Below are 23,034 nucleotides of genomic sequence, written 5' to 3'. Positions count from 1 at the left end.
GAGCATGCTGTCCTCATGAGTCTGTCAAAACAAATGTTTCCCACTCTGTACTTAGAATCCAACTTTCCTGAAATTCAATACAGAAATAGCTTTCTCAGAAACTTTGGTGTGTTGCTGTCAGCAATTACAGACCAGAGCCCAACACTTCATATACTTCCTGTCCAGAGGCATATCTAATATGCTTAGTGCATACTAGATCTGCCTTGTAAAAAAATCATCAGATTTTCACATCATCAAAATACAGTCTATTAAAAATCTTGTGAGTTTCTGCAGACATCACAGCAGTGATTTTGAACCTGTGACACTGATACGTGTTCTGGAGAGCAGAGGATTTCTGTGTTTAAAGATTAGCATTTGGAGGCTATAATTAAATGCAAAATTCAAAAAATAGATCTGTAATACAACTAGTCCTAAACTCTAGGCAAGTGACCTGAGTGTTAAACATTCAAAGTAGAAACACCTAGGTTATGGCTGTGAGTCTTTTACTAAGCCGTATATTTTGGGCAAGACCTTTCGTTTCACAACACAGAAAAGGCCATAATATATGAGAGAAGATATGTACTCTACAGGAATAAGTAATAATGTATGGGATGGATTTTCAACTCACTTGATTCTTTTTAAACACAGAACTGTTGTCACTAAATTGTGGGTTGAATTGCCCGAGTAAAGCACAGAGCTCCCACTCAAGCCAGGAGGGCTTTTGGATGTTTAGTGACCACTTTCATCCTGATGGGGAAGGACTGGATGAATTTAACCCTCTTGCTCAGTGAGTGCCACTTCAGTTCAAGGGTGTCCAGTAGCTGCCTGGTGGAGGCAGCACAGCTTTGTGGGATGGCTGCAGGTGGGTTGGATGCACAAAGTAAAACATTTAAAAAATATTTGATATTTATTATGAGTAGATACAAGAGGGTTCTATTTATTTATTTATTTATTTATTTATTTATTTATTTATTTATTTATTGTGTCAATGAGAACAAATGGGCATTGGAATAATCTTTCCAAGGGAGAAAGTTGTGGATTCCTCAACACTGGACATTTTTAAGGCTGAGCTTGACTGGGTTCTGGGCCATCTTTACACTGTGCTTTCACCGAGTAAGTCTGGACCAGATGATGCCAAGGTTCCTTCCAACCCAGTATTCTGTGATAATGTGTTGCTGCAATAGAATTGTTCTTGAATTAACTTGCAGAGAGAAAATACATCATGGAATTCAAATTCAAATACTGTAAATGACTACATTTTAAAAATGCAAGGTAAGTGAGGAGACCAGCAATATGGTTAGCATGTATGGTGGTACTTTTCAACTACTCAGAGCTTTATTGCAGAATTAGAGCATTGTTGGTGTGGGAAGAAGCAGAGTCACCTAGATCCCAGGGCTGTGTTCCATCATGTGTTGAGTATCTTCAAATATGGAAAGTACCTTTAACCTCTCTGGGCAACCTGTGCCAAGTGCTGTTTTAACCAATCTCACAGTAAAAGTCATGTTTAGATGAAGTTTGAGGTTTCTCATTTGTGCCCACTGCCTCTTGTCGTGCCAACACGGTCTGCCTTTCCTAACACTTCTGGATGAGGAATGAGTCCTTGAAAAATGGCATCTGCCAGTAACAAAGTAGTTAAAAGTCTGCTGCAGCAGGCAGTAAAAATGTATTGAAGATCAGCAGCAGCTGCACATCCATTTACTTAGAAAAAATGCTCCTGCTATGTTCTGGTAGGAAACTACTCTGCTGTTAAAAATCAGTGCATCAAAGGATGGCACAGTTACTTCATCCACCTGCCAATGCCATTATCTTCACCTGGATCAGTTAATGGCTGATGGACAGCACTGTTGTACAAAGGAAACTTGGGTGAACTATTCCGTTTGGGAAACTTGGCACTGAGAACAAGGACTGAACAATTTTTTTATTGCAGTGTGGTCCAGTGATGTTAACTCAGTCTGCTTATAATTGTGTGTATTTGCTATTTATTTACTTGTTGAGTGCAAATGTGAGTGTGCTGCTTTTGACTATAACAGAAAATGACCACAAGGTGTGATGGATCATGAGTGACACACCAGAGCAAGAAGGGCCACAGTAATGGTTAACATTCTGTGTTTCTGTACTGCACATGCCCTTGATGCAGCAACAATGATGTGAAAAGTTCAAAGAGCATTTCCGAGGCTGTGGCCCTTGCTCACACCCATGTTTGCCTCTGAAGTTTTTTAACAGTTGCCAAGAGAAACTTCTCCCCATGAACATAACAACAGATGCTTGTTACCGGATTGTAATCAAGCTTTTGCATATTTTTGAGTGTGCTTAGACTTGACTAAAAATCCTGCTCAGAATAATGAAAACCATCTCAGTTCCATGTATCATTGTTGTTACAATCTGGACCGTGTTAGCTGCTTTGCCATCATGACTGACTGACCTGGGAGAAGGGTAACTCAGCTCTCCTCCACAACCTGGCCTGCTCTGTTCCCAAGCTGTGGTTGCTGACCAGCACTTCCTGGCTGTGCCATCTCCCAGAGCAGGGCTGGGAAGGCTGTGTTGAGATTGTTGGTGATGACACATCCGTATTACATGACGTATGGATGGAAAAAGTTTCCATCTCTCTTTTCTGCTAGTCTCCATGATAAGCATTCTGTTATATGGTTTCATTCTCCTGACCCTTCCTGGCTGTACAGTTTCTCCTGTTGAAACCTTCTAAAGCCAGAAAGGAAAACAGGATAGATTTAATTTTTTCTACTTTGGAAATGTGTATTTCCATTTCTCACATCCCCTTTGACTCATCTGGGCCTTGAGTGAGGTCTTACAGCTGTGGTGCAGGGACACAGTAAGTGCTGCATTATGGATGCGAGCAGCACTTTGGAAAGTGCTGAGCCACGAGATGCTGATGCAGAGTTTACATTGCCACTTCAAGCTTGTTAAAGAAGCAAAATGCACAACCTGCCATGTTCAACACATGCACAGGGAATGTGTGTATGACAGCATTTGTTTTCCAGCATGAAAGCCAGACAGGCTGCTGCTTGTATCTTGTTTTCTGGCCAAGACATGTCCCTGCTTCTGATCTGGATGAAGCTGGTGGTGCCCACAGCCACTGCTGATGACAATACAGCCACGGTTGCTGCATGGAATTAATGGCTGCAAATACCTAAACTTACTTTTCTGTGCCAGAGGCCCCGTGATGCAGTGGTCGGGGGTTGGTGGCTGCTCCTGACTCATGCCAGCAACACTTGGAAGCTGCTCTTACTGCCCCGAGCAGGAGGGACCAGTGTGAAAAGACCAGAGGGAACTCACAGAAAAATGAACTGCTGCAGCTGAGTGCGCTTGAGAATGAAACCATCCCAAGTTATCTTTTTAACCTTTTTGCATGCTTATAGCCAGACAGCACCATGTGAAAAATATGTAGTAAATCAGGGTCATCCTGCATCTTTGACTGACATTTGTACTTGAAATTCAAACTTATTGACCGCTCATATTAGGATTCTTTACTAAAATAAATTGCTAAATTCTCTACAATAGCCAAATGTGCTCTTCCTGAAGAGGCTGATATGGAGCCTGATATGGAGCACTGTGATATAAATATATTTATATGCATATGTATGTGTATATTTGTGTGTATACATGCATATATGTGCATATGAATATATCTGTATTTACTTAATGTTGCTCCTGCTGCTGCAGCTTAAAACTTGGCTAAAAGGGAAAGTTATATACCAAACTGTAGTAATAACCCATCCAATTCTTCCACTGTCAGCAAACAGTGCAGAATTGCAGAACACCAAGCTGAAGAGCAGGCTTTAATTTGAAACCTGCCACATTAGCACTGGTGAGAACTTCTGTTCTGCTGTATATCATAACCCACTGACTGAATCATTTAACCCCCTAGGACTATTCAGCAGTGCTGCAGAGGAATGCTGGCTTAGAAGGAGATTCAGAACTGGATGAAACAGATTGAAAGCTTCTGTATATATTGCACTCATGCTGAGAACTGAACACAAAGAGGCAAATTGAGAAACCTTGCCAAGCACAACAGAAGGCATTTGCAAAAACACAGGGGTGGCTCTTTACAGCAAGAAGCTATGGAATGATGAAGGAGTGTCAGAATTACAGAGACATCAACAGCCTTTTCCTTACTGGACCTGGCCAAATGAAGCAGAATCCAGCTCTGGGGAAGGCAAATCAGAGAATACTCTGGGGGGAAGAATAGATTTATTCTGTTTTAAGAAAGGACTGAGATCTAACAGGTAGCTCTTAATACAAGTTTGAAAGTAATTTATAGGTTCACAGGTGTGTTTTTTATATATATACACATACATACATATATATATACACACCTATAATCAGAATTGTTCTCATATATATGATAATCTAATGAAAAATTTAAGGTTAACAACCTTTCTTTATGTAAGCAATGGTAGGATTACTGTACTATTTCAGGAATTACTACAGTCTTCAGGGAAGGCTGTTCTTTATTTTTATTCTTCTTTATGTCCTAGGAAAGGCAAAAGAATCCTTTTACAAGAGCTTTTACTTAGATATTTCACTGTTGCCTGAGGTCTAACCTTTTGGTTCATTTAGCATCATGGCCAGCTGTATCTTGAAAACTTCCAGTTGGGGTGACTCTACCACGTCCCTGGTGAGTTTATTCCAGGGATTTGTTGTCATCACTGTAAAAAAAAGTCTTTCTTACATTAAATGCTCACACTTTTTTCCATTAAGCAGTGAATGTACAAAGTCCATTAAAATTGAGTAAGGTGTTGGGCAATTGATATTTTCCCAGTTTTCAAAGGAAGCACCTTTGCTTTCAATATTGATCCTACACAATTGGCCATAATGCAAATGTTGGTAGCATTTAATTAGTATAGAATTGTAGCTTCAAATATAACTGAAACCTTCAGCTTCATGGTATTAATTAGCAAATAAAAAAAAATAGCAAAAGCTGATGTACTGCTTAATGCCAGAAGCATATCCTTTTGACTGTAGTTGTGATAACTTGAGGCCAACCAACCTGCTAGGGCTTGGAAACGTTCTCCTCACTGAGTTTTTGTTTGTTTATGGGCTAAGCTCTCCTTGGCTTATGCAACAGGCTCTGCAAAAGTTTGCAGCCCAGAGAGAGCTGGGAGAGAGCTCAGAACAAGCAGTCCCTGAATAGCTATACAGGAGGCAGAATGCCGTAGCGGTGGTAGGTGCAGCTGTTCTTAGGAGGTGACAGAGTTTCCTGCAGTTGTCCCCTTCATTACTGCTCCACGTGGAGCAGCTGGAGCCACTGTCTCACTATAAAAGCAGCAGTTCAAAGAACTGGCAGGAAGCTGCAATCAGGTCTTGCACAACCCTGGCAGAGAAATCTTTTTTCCCCTCATTGTTACTTTTTGGAATTCACTTGACTATAGGGTCACCTTACAGTCCAGACTTCAAATATGAAACACAGGCCACAGTCTCACAGAGCATTCATGTATTTGTATTTGCTCATCTAAATGCTCCCAGGGCTTCCTAGGAATAGAGATGGTGGGGAAAAGTTTTTAAATATTCTTCGTTATGTGTAAAAGGAAGAGCTGGAGAAGTGTCATGAACTCAGTTGAGATGTATAAATAACATTTAACCTTTGAACAGAGAGACATGCGTGTAAATCTCCAAGTGGTGACTGTGGTTAAAGCACCATGAAAGCAGAGCATGGGAGAGGAGCGGGGCTGTGAAGTGACACTGCAGTTCCAGGTGTGATTTTGTGCCCACTCAGAGCTGACTGTTCCTCACCTGAAATTCAAATGCCAGCTCTTGCTGGACTCAGAACTCAGCCAGAAACCTCTCGCTTTTACCCACTCTGGAATTTGTCCCTGTGGCTGATCCTCTCCTGGGGGTGTACAAAGGGCACCTCTGGCATCTCTGCTTCCATGCTGGGAAGCACCAAACGAAGCAAAGATGATGGTGGCATCTCTCTGGAACCAATTATTGCCATTGCTGGTTTTCACCAGAGAAGCAAATAATGTTTTGTAAATGTTTCATCTGGGTCCTGTTAGAAAAGCAACAAACAGGCTTGTGCTGCTTTGAAGTGCCCTTGTGCTGTCTCCATTCCTTTTAAGTGAACCCAGATTTCCACACAGATGGTGACAGAAGATCATTAGCACTTTAATGGAAAACTCCTCTGAAACCTGTATCAGATTAGTCTCCTTCAGGTTCAAATTTCCTAAGTTGCAATTAAGACTGGGCTTGGTTTCTTCCATTTTTTATCCCAGTTCAATTGAATTCAAAACCCACAAGTAAATAGTTCCTTCATTCCTCTGAGGTAGTCCAAGGTCTTGTGAAAACCTAGAAAATACTTAAATGCTTTTGTTCATCCAGTAAAAAGAGCGTAAAGCCTGTACAGTCTGAATGCTGGACTTCCATTTCAGAATTTAGGATTCTGTGAAATCTCATTGGTTCTATACATATTTAACATAACCTCTCAAAAGCATCACTCTCTTCTAGCAAGCAATGAACACTGACATATAAATAACAGAATCACAGAATCTCTGGGCTTAAATGCTGCTTCCCGCAGATCCATTGCACAAATTAAGACAACTTTGTGTTATAATTTCTCATCAAAGAAAATTTTCACAGACATATAAAAATCAATTTACTGTATATTCCACCAAAAGTATGTTTTTAAAACTCTTTACTGAGTTTTCCAATGTGGTGCATATATTATATATATGTGTGTGTGTGTGTGTATGTGTGTGTGTGTATGTGTGTGTGTGTGTATTTATTTATTTATTCTTGAGACATTTATAATTCCTTTCTTTTTAATAGGCATCAGACTTGCTTCAGCTAAATGTTAGGCAAGCTAACAGGCTACACATTGAAGAGATATTTGCTAATGATTTGGAAAAAATAATCTGAATTGTTTGAAGTTTCTGGGGCTATCATCTGAGCCATTTCAGTTCCAAAAGCTTTTCAAAAATGCATCCATTCTATTTCTGTGTCCAAGTCTAAAGAATCCACATAACAAATCTCAGAAACAGATGGATTGTCAACATACTCGAGTCTTCTGTTTCAAGAGTTGGATGATTTACATGCAGAAGTCTTCCTCAAGGTATTTGGCAAGAACACTTTCACCCTTGAGACCCCCTTGACATCTATTTGGGAACATTATCTGTGTGAGTCATGCATGTATTTAAGTTAGTTTTAAGTGCTTCTTTCAAGAGCGAAAGGCAAATATATGCAATGTTGCTGAATCCATAAAATTACATGCATTCTACACAAGGACACAAGACACAAGTGTTTATTAAAATAAAAAGCTTTAATGCTTTTGCATTTAAAAGATTTAGCAGAAAATAATTGCTACAAACATGCTACAACATACATGTTCAAAAAGTTTTCAGTGCTTTCTTTCAAAGTTCAGCATTTTGGCAAAAATAAGTTTTTCTGTATATACTTCAAAACTTGGCTATCATAATACTGATATAAAATACTTCATGTAAAGTCAGGTGCATAAAATACAATAAGTAATAAAACATACTGTTTGTATAAACATTTAAAGTATAAATTTCATTAGATAACATGCAAATACTGCAATATTTTATATGGCACTTAAATATAGATACTGAGATTCTTTATAATTTTGCATCCAATATGAGATTCTGAAATGTACAAAACTATAAAAAGAACACATCTCTTCAATGAAGTCAGGTACCAGCATGGAGCTTGATTGTCATTTTACACGCAGTGAGCCCAAAGTCCTGCAAGTCTTCACTAGTCCAAGGAAAGATGTCTACTGAAATAGGCCCAGGGGTAATTAGTTTTCTTTATAATAAAATATGGAAGCATATTTACATGAGAATAAACTCTTAAAATTTTTGGTAAGGTAATTAAGTAGCAGCAATCTGTTTCTTCCAAAAATGATGTTTAAAATAGGTGCATGCTTTCATTGTCACTGATAGCATCTGGATATTATAAAATTAGCATCCTTCAGTAAAGTCAAAACACTGTTTAGTTCATTGCTGGAAAAACCCTATAAGATCCTTTCTCCTGAAAATCGTAAATCCATAATGTCAGAACCTTCCAGAGCATATTTATGCTTTCCAAGATCCATGGAAAACAATCTAATTGTGCTGAAACAGTCATCTGACTAGTTATGAATAAGAGAATCATCTTTTCACATTATTCAAATACTTCTAGTCCTTCATTGAAAATTGAAAGTCCATCAGATCTTGCACGTTTTTTGTTTTCTGGTTCAGTGATCAACAACTCCAAATGTCCTTCACAATAGGAATGCCACAATGCTCATGCATATTTCCCAAGCAGTTATTTGTACTATCTCCATGCTGATGACAAGGTGAATAGAAGGCTTATGAACAGGGAGTGCAGAGCAGGCACCACTTGAGCAGAAGCAGAAGAAATGCTAAATGAAACTTGTACTTGAGATGCAATTAGAGCTGACAGTGGCACGTGCGATGCTAATGTTGGGCTGTCCGAATTGATCAGGGACTCGATCTTTTCTGCTTCTTTATTGCAGGCTTCAATCTAGAGGGAAAAAATGTTACTATTTCTCTTCTTACCATGTAAAATGCCAATGCAAAAGCATTCCCATCAGCACACAAGATTTAGATAATTTTGGGGAGTACTTGGAAAACAGATCAGAGGTCTCATCATAGACTCTGGTACTATGAAAACTCCTGTGGAAGCTCTGAGTAGTAGAAAAGGAAAAGGGAACAAGCTATATAAAAGTTATCATGGGGTGATGTGTTTTGAATGTTGATGCAAAAAAGCCCACAGTGAATTATCACTAAAGAAAGTGCCTCTAAAACTGAGGCCTTCCTTCCTGATTGACCAGCTTACTTCCCTGAAGTCTGCAACAGTATAAAAATCAAGATTTTTCTCCTTCCTGGGCTTTTTCTTCCAAATCAGAGAAAACCGATTTTGTTTATGGGAAAGGGAGAAAAGAATGAAGTATTAGAACCTGAGAAACTGCCGGTTTCCATTCCCCCACTGACATGATGATATTAATGAATTTCTGTTAGGAAATTCATTTTTTCCACTTCACTTTCTACTGCACCCCAGAAAGGAATTTAGTAATAAAGTCTCTTTGAAAGCATTGGAAGCTGCCTCTTGTGAAGTTTAAACTTGACAAGCTTAATATCTGGAGGTCCAAAGCTTTGAAAGTTGAGGAGTGTCTAGCTCAGCAATAGGTGCCACCAATGAGGTAAGCAGTGCTGGCCTCTGATTTCAGAGTCCTCTTCCCCCCAGGAATCTGACAGCACCTGCTGCAGATGGAGTGAGAGCTGACCAGGCTGGCAAGACTTTCCTTCCTAAGTTCTGGTAACATTTTGGGCTATTTCTGCTAGAGGAAGAGACAGAGGTTGGAGCCGAGTTGGATGTAACAGGGCATGAGCACTCAAATAACACACAATGTATCTGCCTGAGAAACAAGCACCATCCTGCAAAAGTGAAACAAATCCATGCCGGGTAAGTCAAATAATAACAGCATCTACCTGCAATGGTTTGGGGTTCTGATCCACAGGAATGATGAGAATCACAATTTCTGATTCTATGCTTAAGTATCCAAACACATCACACTGCGGCACTGACACATGCAGGCGGATCTTTTCAAGTATGTCAAGTACTGTTATCGGCTTTTTATTGGTTACCTGGAAGAAAACAAAGAACTCTGCAGATGATGTAATATAATGGAATAGTCTCCTCCTCCTTTTCAATAACATGTCATGACAGAAAATGTGTTTCAGCCATTAAACCACTCAGTTCTAAACTCTAAATGCTAGCAGAAGACCTAAAGGATTCAATGCTTCTAAAACGTCATACGATAAATGATTCACTGATTCTAAAAAAAACTGAAAACCAACCCCTCCAAAAATTCTTCATGGTCACATGTTGTAATGTATGAACTGAGAAGCTGCATTAGCCACTGTGTCCCAGGTACCATTAGAAATGACAACTGGACAACACTCCAAGGTGCAGTCATGACCCAACAGACACTGTTACTCTGCAAAATTGGTCAACACACAGCACCTACAAACACAATCTCTGACAGAAAAGCAGTAGAATCACAGATGTTGTTCCTGTATAATTTGTCTGCACTATTACAGCTCGTTTAAACTGCAAACCTGAGTCTGCTTGTTTGTGCCTACTCTAATTCTGTTTTGCTTTGCATTGTAATTCTATTTATGACTCAGGTGAAGAAATAAAGGAAAGTATAAGGAAAAAAAAAACCCAACAATCACAAATAACAACTAAAAAATAATGGCTTTTATAACCTTTCAGGAGGAAGTGCACCATAACTTGACTTTTCATATACCATTTAACATTAGGCATGATTGAACTATTTACCCTTGCAAAATTATCCAGCTTGTCTTTGTCATATAAGATTCTCAGCATTCCAGCACATAGTGGACAGCAGGCTCCTATGTAAATTAGAGAAATCTCAATAATAAAAACAAGCAGTCTTTTCACTTTTAAGTAAGCAAGAGTCAAAATTTGAATATTAACTGAGAATGAAAATAGCAAAATTATCAAAGCAAAGTAAATGTTTCAATTTGACAGCAGAATTGCACATTTCTAAGATTTTTTTTAATACTGAAAACATTTATAATGCAAAAGCAGTCACCTTTCAACACACATTTACTACTATCAGCATGAAGCAACAAGATGAATTTTCATTTAAGATCCTTCATTATTGTTAGCCAAGAACTGGAGGTACTGTGTACAAGCCTTTGTATGGATGCATGCATATCAGCTACAGAAATGATGGATTTCAAGAGCTGATATAGCTAGGACATGACAGAAACATTTATGTGTATTGCAAGCATTAATTGCTGCAGTTGCACCATGTTGGAGCTTAAAATCTTGAGATAACAAGTGAGAAAAAGTGCTTGTGTGACAGACGTCGTATTTCTCCTACTGTTGTTCCTCACCATGTCAGAAACCAAAGGGATAATATTTCAGCTTCCTATCCATGCCTGTGTATTAAATCCACTCTCCAACTTAAATGTAGTTCATATTCTCAGAGTGACATTTACAGTAACAAATGTTATTAGAAAGCACAAAGATCCTTTTCCAAAGGGGGTGAGAAAGGAGAAAAATGAATAAAACTCTTTTGTTTTAAGAACAGAGCTCTTCTTGCTCTGTGTATTATTACCTGTGATTAGCTGTTGTTTCATAAAGGAAGTGCTTATGAAAACAACAAAAAACTGGTTCAAACCAGCACACTGCAAAACTACTCCTGCTGTCTTCCACAGTACTGTGAATACATATGGTATTTTACTCTGTCTTCTAATTAAATACCATCTTTGTCCTTCTGGGAACCCTATGCTGATGACAGCTCAGCATTCCACTGTGGTATCTGCGCTGCCACTTCCGAAAAGTTACTCACTGGATTCCTAGAAGCATCCTTCCCCGGTCACCACAGACCTCATTGGTTTCTCCCAAACCCATCCCAGCTGCCAGTCTCTAAGAGACTGAAGGAGCATGCCTCCTAAAGCCAAGGCCTTTCCAACTCAGGTTTACTCATCCTAGTTCTGATACTGGCTGTTCTAGCCCTCAGCAGAGTCATTACTTTACGCTTTCTGTTGATATAACATCTTAAAGCCTATGTTTTGTTCCAAGTGTCGCCCCATCTATAAGCCAGAGCCTGGAGTGCTCTCCCCTCTCCGCAGTGAGCTGCCCCACCTGGCGCAAGGACGGGTTTGCAGCCCGTGGCAGAGAGCTGGGGACACCTGACGAAGGCACACTCGGAGTGGAAGCCGTAGTCGGAGAGCACGCCCACGGCCTGGCAGTGCCCATGGTAGTCCACGGCCACGCGGTCGGCGAAGGCGGCGCAGACGCTGCCGTAGGTCTCCCCGTTGTGCCCGCACACGGGCTCCAGCGACCTGCAGAAGGGCTGGAACACACAGCAACGCCAGCTGTCAGCTCAGCCCCACAAACCCCGCAGCCGCCTCAACACGAGGAAAACCAGTCAAGGGGAATTCGCTGCTGATACTGTCAAACCTCTGGAAGGGTGGGGAATCCAGAGGGAATAACCTGCTGGTTTATTAATTCATCTTAGTGTGGTTTTGTGTGCTTAAAATTTAGTGTGCGTGCACATGTATTTCTATCACGTTACTGTATATTTTTATATATCACTTATTTACCTGAATTACTCATATTTGTGTATGTGTTATTGTAAAGTGACAAAAGTAACTTGTTTAATACCACTGTAGAGAGTGGTGGAAGCAGAAACTAAATCTAATTTTAATCCTTCTCCAGGGTTAATATGAAGACTAATCCAATGCAGACTAACTAGAAAATTATTACAGTCACCTAATCTGTAAATAGATCCTTAGCAATGAACTTGGTAAACCTGGGGCACAATCACACAAAAAGCTAAAGACTTTCTATGACTGGGCATTATTTTACATTTCAACAAATTAAAATTGGTAAGAATTTGCATTTAAGTAACCAAGAAACTGCACTAATTACTGCAAACACACCTTAGTGTGCAAGCTTTATCAGCATATATAGGAAGATATAAATATCAAGAGTATCACCCCCAAGAAAGCACAAGTAGAGCTTCTGATTGGCTTTGAGACAACTGTTAACTAAAGCAGAGAAACACCTGACAAAATCATGCAGATTGTGAGATTTTTTTTATACTAGTTAAAATTAAATTTTTAAATGACTGCTTTCTATTAGAACATATTATAAGTGATAAACCCCAAAAAAGAATACTTAAAAAAGACCCAAACAAACAAACAATATTGAAAAGAAAGAAAAATAAAAATGGTTAAGTTGAACACCAAGGAACAAAGATTTGATACTTTGCTAGAACCACTTCCTACCTGGCATGGTCCTCGGTATGCCAAACTTTTTCCTTTCTGGTACAAAGTGCACAAGTTAGTGTATTCCACATTGTCTGTGTCACAAACAGGATCCCGTGTCTGGTCACAATTTAACTGCCTTGGCACACATTCATGCTGGCTGCATTCAAACTTCTCAAAACTGGTCAAGCAAACTTGTTTCTTTGGTATGCACCTGTAGAAAGTCATAATAATTTCATGTCATGTCATGGGAGTTTTTTTTTAAAGTCTCATTGAGGGAAAATATTTTCAGTGAAATTTTCTCCAGTGCTTTAGAGCTGACTGTGGTTCAGCAGAGCTGCAGGAAATACAAGTGATAAAACACTCTGAATAGCCCATTTCAGGTCTCATCACAAACCTGGAATGGTTTCACACCACATTTCCTCAATGCATGTCAACACAACTACAGTTTCCACTAACATTTCTCTTTTACCAAGTATTTTTCAATGGATTATGGACAAAGGCTTGGATAAACTTCTTACCTACTCCCATACTTCATTTTGTAAATGAATATTTAAGAACAGCTAGAGAAAACATGGAAATAGCAAGAAAAAAAGATTTTAATGCAGAGGTCTAGTCTCACGCTTCTCTGAGAAAGGGGTGAAAACAAGACCTACAAGATTATATGGTTTCAATTACAAATATCTAATTGGATTCTAGCTTTGGAGGTTCAGAATACTGTACAACAATCCTCTCTGCACAACCCCCTCCTTCCATAAATTACAGTAGTGCTGCCACCACTGGATAATGCACAATATGTCTTTATTCTCTCTGAGTGCTGCGCTCCCATGCATTACAGACATGCCCTTGATATTAGGGAAGGCTCAGAAATTCTGAGATTTAAACGCTTCACTAGTGGAATGTAAGATCCTAAACATATTCCAAGTGCATCAGGGGCATTATCAGATGAGCATGTTCAGTTTGAGCTACATTATCAAACTGACCCAGAAAAATGTACTGTGTACAGTCCTTTACTGAAACTAAAAGTTGAGGTTCTAAGCATAATGGTATTTTGAAAAACTGAAAGTTTCTATGTATTCTCAAAATTTCAAACATAAAAAGTAAAGAAAGTTTATCCACAATGCAGCTTTGAAATTCCAATTTTGAAAGCCTTTATGGCTGCAACAGCTACAAAACTAGTGTTTTCTCAGTATTTTTCTGCATCATGGCATTTTAAATGCAGAAAAAGGAAAAAAAACCCTAAAATTGCTACAATCAGCTTTCATGAAAGCACAATATTACACAACTTACTTTGATGGCTTTCTTTCAAAACAGAAAAATGCACTAATTCAAAGGAGACTGCAGTATTGCACAACATTGAGAAAATTGAAGACAGAGACCAATATTGTGAGCCACAGGCTTTGATCTCTGTAAGAAAGGTCAGTTTTTTTTTTTTGCCTGACACTAGTACAAAGCATATTTTTGTTTTAATGTATTTGTCTATGCAGATTTTGCTTTTCTTGATATTGAAAAACCAGAGATTGCACAGACATAGTTTTCACAAGATTTCAGTCTAAGTAAAAAAAAAAAAGGTGATTGTTATTTTCCTGTTTTAGAGACAAAAAGCACAGATTACTGACTGAATAAGCAAGTCTTGAATTCAGATGTTGGTCGGTCTTCTTTGTAAACTAGTAGAAGACGGTGTGAAACAAAGTAGTAAAATGACAGTTATTGCCATTTTGACAAAATCTGATTCTCTGACTTTTGAAAATGTACGTGAAGTCTCTTTTATTGCTAAAATGAGATCTGCATAATGAATTTAATTGACATAGCACTATAAAAATGGAACCAAGAACTGGTAGTTACTACAGTCCAATATTACTAACTAAGATAAATAAAAGCAGCTACTTCAAACAGTTATTTTTACTGGAATAGCCCCAAAGCAGAATGTTACAACACATTCAAACATGTAAATCTGCTTTATGAGTGGACAAAGCCAAAGAAAAGCTGAGAAACATATTCTGCTTTTACCTTTGATTTTTATTACAAGGGTTTGGGTTGCAAGGATCCTTGGAAATACACGATCCAAATTCGAACTGGTTGTCCTGGAGCCCAACGCAGCGAGCTATGCATGCGCTGGGGTACGTGCGCCCGTTCTGGCCACAGACTGGGACAAACTGGTCCACACAGTTACAGGGCAAACCTGCAAGAGCAACACACAGAACAGGGACTGGGTGCACACTCATTTTCCATGACACAAGATACACAAGGCGACACTGAGGTGTCTCTGCCTCCAGCCCTTTCTTTTCACCTGTCATTTAGCAATGCTGGAGCACACAGGCATTTACAAGGAGCAGGAAGGGAAGTTTGTGTCCTGCCTCTTTGCTCATTCTACTCAGCTTTCTCCATTTTCCCCTCTAAATCTCTCATCTCTCATCCCTAGTGCATCTACTTGTTTTTACATATTACTTGAGGTTTTATTTTTCAGTATCGATTTTCTTTTTAAAAATACGTGCTTTTCCTGCAGTGCAGGTTGGACATGAGAAAAAGAAATAGTTAAAAAAAACATTGTAACAATAAATTATCAGGTGTTTTCCATTAATGCTGTAGAAAGAATTTAGTTGATAATCCCTGCTCTAAAAATAGAGTTTTCATGGTTTGGAAAGGTACCTGTAAACTTCCGACGCTCATCCTCTGAGCTGTGCTCAGTTAGACACTGACGTGTAGAACAGATCAAGTTTCCAGCAAAACAGGAACAGACATTGCAATCTATATGAAAGGATGTTCCATGGCCTTAAAAGAAATTAAGTACGTACATACAATTAATGCAAATACACCAGAAGACTACATTCTCATTAATTGTTTCTGTAATTTCCCTTTTCAGTATATTTTCCACCTGAAATTTCCATCCTTGTTTTTTTTCCAACAGATTTCAAGTTTTGCTTTATTCACTTAAAGTCTGTTCACATGTGGTTTTGATTAATTAGTTAACCACAGAAGCAAGCACTTCATCCTTTCAAAGCCTGTATAAATTAGGTTTTCTGGTTTTTTTTTTTAAAGAACAATAAATTCTGGCTAGCAAGTTTCATGTTTTCTTAAAGGTAAACCTTTTGTAAAGACACATTCTTCTAAGTTAAATTTACATAAGACTCCTAAACTTTTAGTCTCACACACAAAGCATGACTTGTATGTGTCTGTCAAGAGGTAAAGGTGCCAATGCTTCATTCCAACCTTCATTGGATTGGAATGTATTTTATAAGTCAGTAACATTTTCACACCTGAATATAAGAATCAAACTGCAAACTTAGGGGATTTTTCTTCAATGTATCAACTCCAGTCTGGTTTTCTAAACTGTCCATATGACTTCACTGTGATGTATGTTTTGTATCAAATCAATTCACATTGATGACAGACTGATCTATCCATAACCAAACTGGTTATCAAAGACTACCAAAAAATACACAGCTCTTGAGGAAAATTTAATAGCAATCATGCCTTTCAAAAGAAGGTAATTCCCTCTAATCTCTTTTCATAGGGTCAAGATTGAGAATTAGAATTTTAAAGAAAATATTACCCAGGCACAAGGAAACCCCTCAGATCTGGAGCAATTCAGAAGAGGTGCTCAGAGACAAATGAGGGCAGAACAAGAGGGAGTGGGAGAGAAAGCCTCTGTCACACCACAGTACTACTCTAAGGACCAAGGAATTGGCCAGCAGGGAAGAAGAAAAGCTTAGAAGGTAATGGCAAACATAGGATCTCGGGTGATTCTTCAGATTAGGATCCACCTGAAAACTGCAGGGCTATTGTCTTTCATTGTCAAAGAGTGCACACAGCAACCTGTCCTCATCAGTCATCATGTCACTGGCTGGAGTCAACTCACAACACAATAAACCCAGCATCATTCAAAACACTCAGCATTGTTTTCTTTATAGAGAATGGTTTTTAAAGACTCAGTTCAGATTTTATGTCTCAACCCTGGCTTTTTACAACTGTCATATGAACCAATTAAATATAGTTACTGCAAAATATTTACATGGTGACCATACACTTTTAATTCTCTGCTTTCTAACATCTAACACATCATCTAACAAATTTGATTTGTAATTTTTATCTTTTATTACATAATACCTAGAGTCTTGATCACCACAAATACTTCATGCGTCACTATGGCAAAAGAGGAAGCTGTCTGCTTTTGGGGTTGTGGTGCTTTGTTTGTTTTAAATGGACAGCACTTACTGAATATTTATAGCTACACATATTCTTATGGTTACCAGAACAAGTGAGGGCTGTACAATGCAACCACTAAATACAAATACAGCATCAGATACTTTTGTGATTATTTTCACCAATAATCTGAAAAACTGCAAGTTTCCTTGGATAGAATGGTCCATGAAAAGTTACAGTCACCCCTTAAAAACTTTAAAAAAAATTTGTTAACTGTATCTTAAAAGTACCCATACTGACCAGATACTTTGTACAACTGCCCATCAAATATATTGTTAATGTTAAGATGTTTTCAGTGCTTTACTTCCATGAACAAATAGTACCAATTCTGGGAAAAAAAAAAAAAAAAAGAAATAAAAAGAAAAAAAAAAGAAAAGTTTTAAGCATGTTCAGCTGCCTTTTATATTCTTTGGACAAACAACAAAAAAACAGATTCCAAAATCCTCCATTCTATTCCATGGATTACTGTAGGCAGACTTTCCTGAGTGATGAAAATAATCGTACAATTGATTATTTAGCTCAACTTGGTATCTTTTGTGAGAAAGAAATATCCCAATTTCCTGCTCTTTCATGACTTAGGGTCTGGTTCCCAATCTGAAAATTATGTTTATGACAAATGGAACTATAACAAGTGCCTTGCTTCTTAAGTTTTACTTAGTGTGAAAATAACTCTATCACATGGTAAAAAAAACACCTCATTTATTTTGGACTCGTGAGATACCTTTAACTTGCTTTAGCTCTGCTTGGACAACAGTCTGATAGTAGTTTAAAAGAGCTGATTTACAGACACTAAACAACATCCAGTGCTGAGATATGTAACTGTTCACTAGCAAAAAAATCTCCTGCTTGCTGATTCGAAGACACCAACTTCAGACAACTCACAGCTCAGTACAGACTCCATTTTCTATTCAAGATCTTTCATAAGTTTTCCCCTACCTTAGTAGAAGCTTTTTTTTTTTGTTTTACTTTTCCAAGATTATAATGCCAGTCTGTGTGACAAAAATACACATTTAAAGCTCTCAAGCAAAGAGTAAATCTGAAAATAAATCAATATAATCTTCTAAGAAGCATCACCTGTCACATCTCCTTAAATTCCTTTAACTGTCAGGTTAGGCAGAACCCAAGTAATCCTTGTTACCCATGCCAATTTAAACTCTAAACAGGGAGCTGCCATGGTGAGAAAGACTTTAAAAAAACAGTGTTCAATACACCTTCATCATCATTGTGTATTTGCTTACATGTTCATTTATAGGCATCTGTTAGCCCCTTTGATAAATATCTTCAACTATAATTCTTACTTAATGTTGAGATTGTGCAAAACTTATTAGGGGATGTTTAGTAGAAGAGCCAAAGAAAAGGAAAAGGAGGAATTTAGATGAATCAAGCACAAGCAGGAGGATGTGTGGGAAAGCAAACAGTCTGCCTTCCTCACTGAACACTACACCTATCACCACAACCTATCCTGTATTTTTATCCAATCCTATTTTTACACTTTTAAGATGTGTGACTCCTACTCTGAATATGTGCATGAGTACTAACAAACCTTAAGCTGGATGAACCAATAAGTAGGGAAAGAGGTCTTTGTGCCAGCCACTGGAGTGGAAACACAAACCTTTGGAGTTCATGGGTCCAGATGCCACAAGCCACTGGAAGGAAGGAAAAAAACTCCAACAAATCCAAACCAACCCCCTACCAACCATTTGGAGCTAGTAAAGAAACCACCCCATGCTAAAAAAAAATGGTGTACTGAGAACACTCTTCACACAGGACTGTGACTGATTGAGACTGGCACAGTTCAGTCCTGATTCCAACAATGAAACCCTCCAGCATATGTCGACTTAACCCAGTATTAAATACAAGGATGCAATCATCAGCTTTTGTATTTTCTGATAAACTCTGAATTCAGATCCTCTGTGTCTTCTCATGTAGCTCAAAATTCATCAGGTGAGGAGCAGGTGCTGGAGGCATCACTGCTCTTTTACTTACTTTTCCTTTGTCCTCCAACAATGCACGATTTCTGGAGGTCAACACAACGCATCTCCATACAGTTCTCCAGCAACCCACTGTGTCCACAGGTACAAATCTTGTAACACCCAACATCACCAGCTGAGGATGGAACTTGGATAAGCGTACCTTGTCGGACAATAAAATCAGAGGCTTCTCCCAGTTTGCAGCCTGCATGCAAGGAAAAATTTCAGCTCTTAAGTAGTAAACACGTGGGCAAGTGCCACTACTGCAATTAATTACTACGCTGACTTGCAAAAAACATTAAGTGCTCCTTGAGCAGCCTTACTCTTGCCCTTAAATTCACCCATTTCACAGGGGCAACAAGTAGCACAAAATAGAAGATAGTTGCTTGAGAGAGACAAAGTTCTGAAGTACCTGTAAAGATGTTACTTCTGAGAAATAGACTGGAAATTGCAATAATTCTCAAGTATTTTATTTTTCCAGCTCTGCAGTAGTATGAAATGTGTTATATGACAAATACTACACATGCTTCACTCTCTCCAATACAGAATTTGAATTAAAGGGTCTCACAAGCAGACCCCAGTCATTTCCCCTCTCTCACATATTTTATTGTGCCCTTCTTTTCTACTTGTATCTCTTAAGTGAACACTGAAGGATTCTTACAGGTAGACATAAAGAGTTGAGAAAGGGAGAAAAAGCAGGAAAAGTGGATATAAAAAAGAATGGAACAGAAAAGAAAAAAATAGTTTTAAAAATTGCAAGAAAAATAATAAAATAAATAGCAGATTTATATAACAGATATATAACAGATTTATTTATAGCAGATAAATAAGTCTTCAAGGGGTAAACTGCAACAAATCCTCTGAAACTTTCAGCCAATAAAAAGACTGAATAAAAACATAGAAGTCACTTTCCAACCTTCAGAGGAAGCAAATCGTCTCTTCAACAGCTCTGTGTGAGCTTGTTTTCAGATGACTTTGAATGACTTTTGCAGCAAGTGAAGACAATACAACCTCTACAGTAATAAGGCTCAGCTTTCCAGGAAAACAAAAATATTTGTAAGGGTCATAGAAGCACAACCAAAACAATGTCCCTAGGCTCACACAAAGAATGAGCTGAAGTCTATCCTCACTTTTAAAAGAGCATAAGTAGAGCAGATGTATGAGTGAAGCAAAATCCAGCTTTCCTCTTTTTTATTAGCAACCACTGGGGAAACTGCTGATCAGCCACAGAACTGCTGGAAGAAAAGAGGCTCAGGGAGCTGATGTTGAGACAGCTATGGCAATGTTCTCTTATCACCTTCTCTAGAAAGGAGGCTGCTCCATGCAATTCAGTGTAAAAATCAGTGTTGCTCTCACTTGCCGTCACACCCATGTTCAAGTGGTCGCCAAATGCACACCTTCTGCTCTGCTTCAAGAACCACAGCTGACCCTGCATGTCACTGAATGACACCTTCTGCTTTAAAGGAAAGGGGAAAACCGTGGCAAGCACTACCAGTGCCTAGGACAGAACAATGAAGGGGTTGTACAAGTTGGACATTGCAGAGTCTCACACCTCCTTGTGTAGGTTGCTTGTTAGCACCCAACCCTGCCATTTCCAAGTTAGGTACCTGAAACTTTGTGTGAGGCTCTCTCCCCAGTCAGCTCACATTTACACATGGTGCAGAGGTTAGACAACATCAGTGTTCTAAAATAGCAGTTCCTAAAGGACCATAAGTGTCTTTCTGGTGAGGTGCAACCACACCAAAAGTGTCATTGAAGGGAGCAGAAGCAGAAACGCTGTCGGCTGCGTGTCCAGACGTCTTTGGCGGGAAGGGCTGGGTGTTGGGTCAGTGGGAGGGGAGCCGTTGCACTGTGTATCTCTTGGTTCCGCTGGGTTGTATTCCTCTCTTTTTGTTATTTCCCTTTTCATCATCAGCACCATCACATTCATTATTATTAACTTTAATTCAGTGACTAAGATGTTCCTCCCCAGGCCAGAGGGGAAAGGGAGTGAGTGGCTGTGTGGTACTCAGGAGCCAGCCAGGTTAAACCAGGGCACAGCAATTCACTTTAAAACCTTCAACAACATTTCAATGCCATGTTTGTCACCAAAATTCAGTAAAAAGAAGCCTAAAAAACCTTACCTGGCACACACAAATATGGAAGACACAGCTCTCCAGATTGACATCCTTTTCTATTTACTTCACAAAGCTGATTAGCTGCACATGGGTTTGGATTACATGGATGCGTGACATCTTCTACAATGGTGCCTAAAGAACTTGGGCCTGAAAACAGAATATGCATCATCTACACTGATTTAAATGAGGTTTATTTCTTTTCAGCAAAGCATGACATTTCTTCTGTCCAGTAAAATCGTATTTTTGACAATCCTGTGAAATGTTTTTTACTTTAATTATAGATGTAGAAGCTTGATATGACCAGGTAGTTAACTTATTGTAATAGTTTAATCCTCAGTCCTGGAAATAATGACCCAGATGATCCTTCACATACAAAATATATTTCCTTTATCTTGTCTGCCCAATAATTTTCCTGTCACATATGCCCAATACAAGAAGGAATAGAGGCAATGAACTATGGCAACTTGAAAATTCCAAATTTCTCCAATACACTAAATAAAATATCTCAAATTCAAAACAATTTTCTTTAAAATAAATAATGAAGATTATTAAAAGTAATGACAAGCATTCAAAGTATCCTGGTTTCTAATTTTGCTGCATAGGAATGTCAGCACTTACTCAGGTAAGTATCCAAGGGTATACAGTTCTCCAAGTCGTCTGTTGGAGATAAGAGCTCACAAATACTCTCAGCTGAGTGGCCTTCAGGAAATTTATTATGATCGCCACACTTCTTCAGTATTTCCACGCAATCTGATCTACAGATAAATAAAGAGATAGGACTTCATGAAGACTACTTGAAGAAAAAAAGGGCTTATATGAAAAAGACTTCTTTCCATGTTATTCCCTTCCCTGAATCCACAACTTTCCCAATATGCCTCACAGCAGAGTATTTATACACTAAATATGTTACATATTTATACATGAAATATGCTACATTTTATGTAGGAGGAACAAATTGTGACACAAAGACAGAAACTACTGCTTGTACTACTCCTTTTTGATTTTGGGCTTGGTGATCTTCATTTTCTATGGCATCATATGCATGTATCTTCCAAGACCAAGCATTTTCTTCATTTATTAATGTCTAATATGAGTTGAACTCTACCTCACTACCTGCACTATTAACTGCTCTTTTTTCTACTCAATTACCTGCTTTCAAAACTTACTAAAAAAAAAAACCAAACCTTTTTTTTTTTCAGACCTTTGTCAGCTGAAAATCATCAGTAGATCCCAAAACCAAAAAAGAGGAAAGACACCATGGAGAGCCAAAAAAAACCCCTTCAATAAATGTCGGGTTTTTTTCACTTTACAATGCAAGCATACACATCTATCTCATTAACAGGCAAATATCTTCATTTACAGTGATGGAGATTAAAGCAATGGCAACAATTCAATTTCATATTCCTTCCATGTTTGTCTTGCCATGTTTTCCTAACATATCAAACCAAGTCCTACAGCTTTTTAGTTTTTCCTTAAAATCCTTAGTAAAACCTCTCAAATGGTTTTTGTTTTCCCCACAGTACTTACTTGCAGATAATACTTCCTCTAGATTTGCTGTGACAAGGTTTAATCTGCAGGGAGCAGGCAATTGCCTTCCACATTTCTGGTTGGCATTTTTTAATGTCAAGCACAGGAATATTTATGAATGGCATCTTAATACTCCCTTTTTCCCATAGCTTCATGTCATTCATGGCTCCCTGGTCTGACTGAGTATTGCAGCTTCTAAAAAGTTCTGTTGGTCTTAAAAAGGAGAAGGTAAGATATAGCATGTATGAAAGAAAAAGAAAGTACCACACATTTTCCTTTTTCAACATAAGAGCTCTACAGCCTTCATATGGCTTGCTTTTTTGTGCTATACAAGCAATTAATCCCTCTCACAGTTCAAGATCAGCAATCAATTGAAAGCAATTGATTCAGAATCAATTTGAAATCTGTCTTTAAGGAAGACAAGGTCTTTAAGACTCAAGTCTGAAACTCCCTTCTCAC

General features: G+C 38.5%; 3 protein-coding genes across 9 annotated transcripts in view; 2 read left to right on the top strand and 1 right to left on the bottom strand.

Moving 5' to 3' along the window:
* The window catches only part of ADNP2 (ADNP homeobox 2), a 43,988-nt gene extending 27,282 nt beyond the window's left edge, over window positions 1–16,706 (top strand). The window contains exons 6-7 of one of the 5 annotated variants that reach the window (XR_009276829.1): window positions 9,196–9,414; window positions 16,273–16,390. Coding sequence is in view for 3 of the 5 variants with exons in the window: in XM_058831394.1 (XP_058687377.1) it covers window positions 16,273–16,373 (101 nt within the window). In the remaining 2 variants the exon portion in view is untranslated. Of the gene's footprint in view, window positions 1–5,588; window positions 5,618–9,195; window positions 9,425–11,568; window positions 11,700–16,272 lie in introns of those variants that run through there. The other 4 variants (XR_009276828.1, XM_058831394.1, XM_058831398.1 and 1 more) reach the window with 4 other exon arrangements.
* The window catches only part of LOC131575658 (probable 2-ketogluconate reductase), a 173,918-nt gene that overhangs the window by 55,215 nt on the left and 95,669 nt on the right, over window positions 1–23,034 (top strand). The gene's annotated exons all lie outside the window — the stretch shown is intronic.
* RECK (reversion inducing cysteine rich protein with kazal motifs) overlaps window positions 7,231–23,034 on the bottom strand; it is a 45,944-nt gene continuing 30,140 nt past the window's right edge. For all 3 annotated transcript variants that reach the window (XM_058831401.1, XM_058831399.1, XM_058831400.1), the window contains 11 exons: window positions 22,576–22,788; window positions 21,667–21,803; window positions 21,055–21,195; window positions 18,948–19,136; window positions 15,408–15,530; window positions 14,769–14,940; window positions 12,780–12,972; window positions 11,632–11,842; window positions 10,294–10,367; window positions 9,441–9,596; window positions 7,231–8,472 (listed from right to left, as the gene is read on the bottom strand). In XM_058831401.1, coding sequence (XP_058687384.1) covers window positions 8,263–8,472; window positions 9,441–9,596; window positions 10,294–10,367; window positions 11,632–11,842; window positions 12,780–12,972; window positions 14,769–14,940; window positions 15,408–15,530; window positions 18,948–19,136; window positions 21,055–21,195; window positions 21,667–21,803; window positions 22,576–22,788 — 1,819 coding nt within the window. In that variant the 3' untranslated portion in view covers window positions 7,231–8,262. The remainder of the gene's footprint in view (window positions 8,473–9,440; window positions 9,597–10,293; window positions 10,368–11,631; window positions 11,843–12,779; window positions 12,973–14,768; window positions 14,941–15,407; window positions 15,531–18,947; window positions 19,137–21,054; window positions 21,196–21,666; window positions 21,804–22,575; window positions 22,789–23,034) is intronic.

Source organism: Poecile atricapillus, chromosome 2 (assembly GCF_030490865.1).
Source record: "Poecile atricapillus isolate bPoeAtr1 chromosome 2, bPoeAtr1.hap1, whole genome shotgun sequence".
Lineage (NCBI taxonomy): Eukaryota > Metazoa > Chordata > Aves > Passeriformes > Paridae > Poecile > Poecile atricapillus.
Note: the sequence above shows the minus strand (reverse complement) of the source record. Positions and strands in the feature narration are given on the sequence as shown.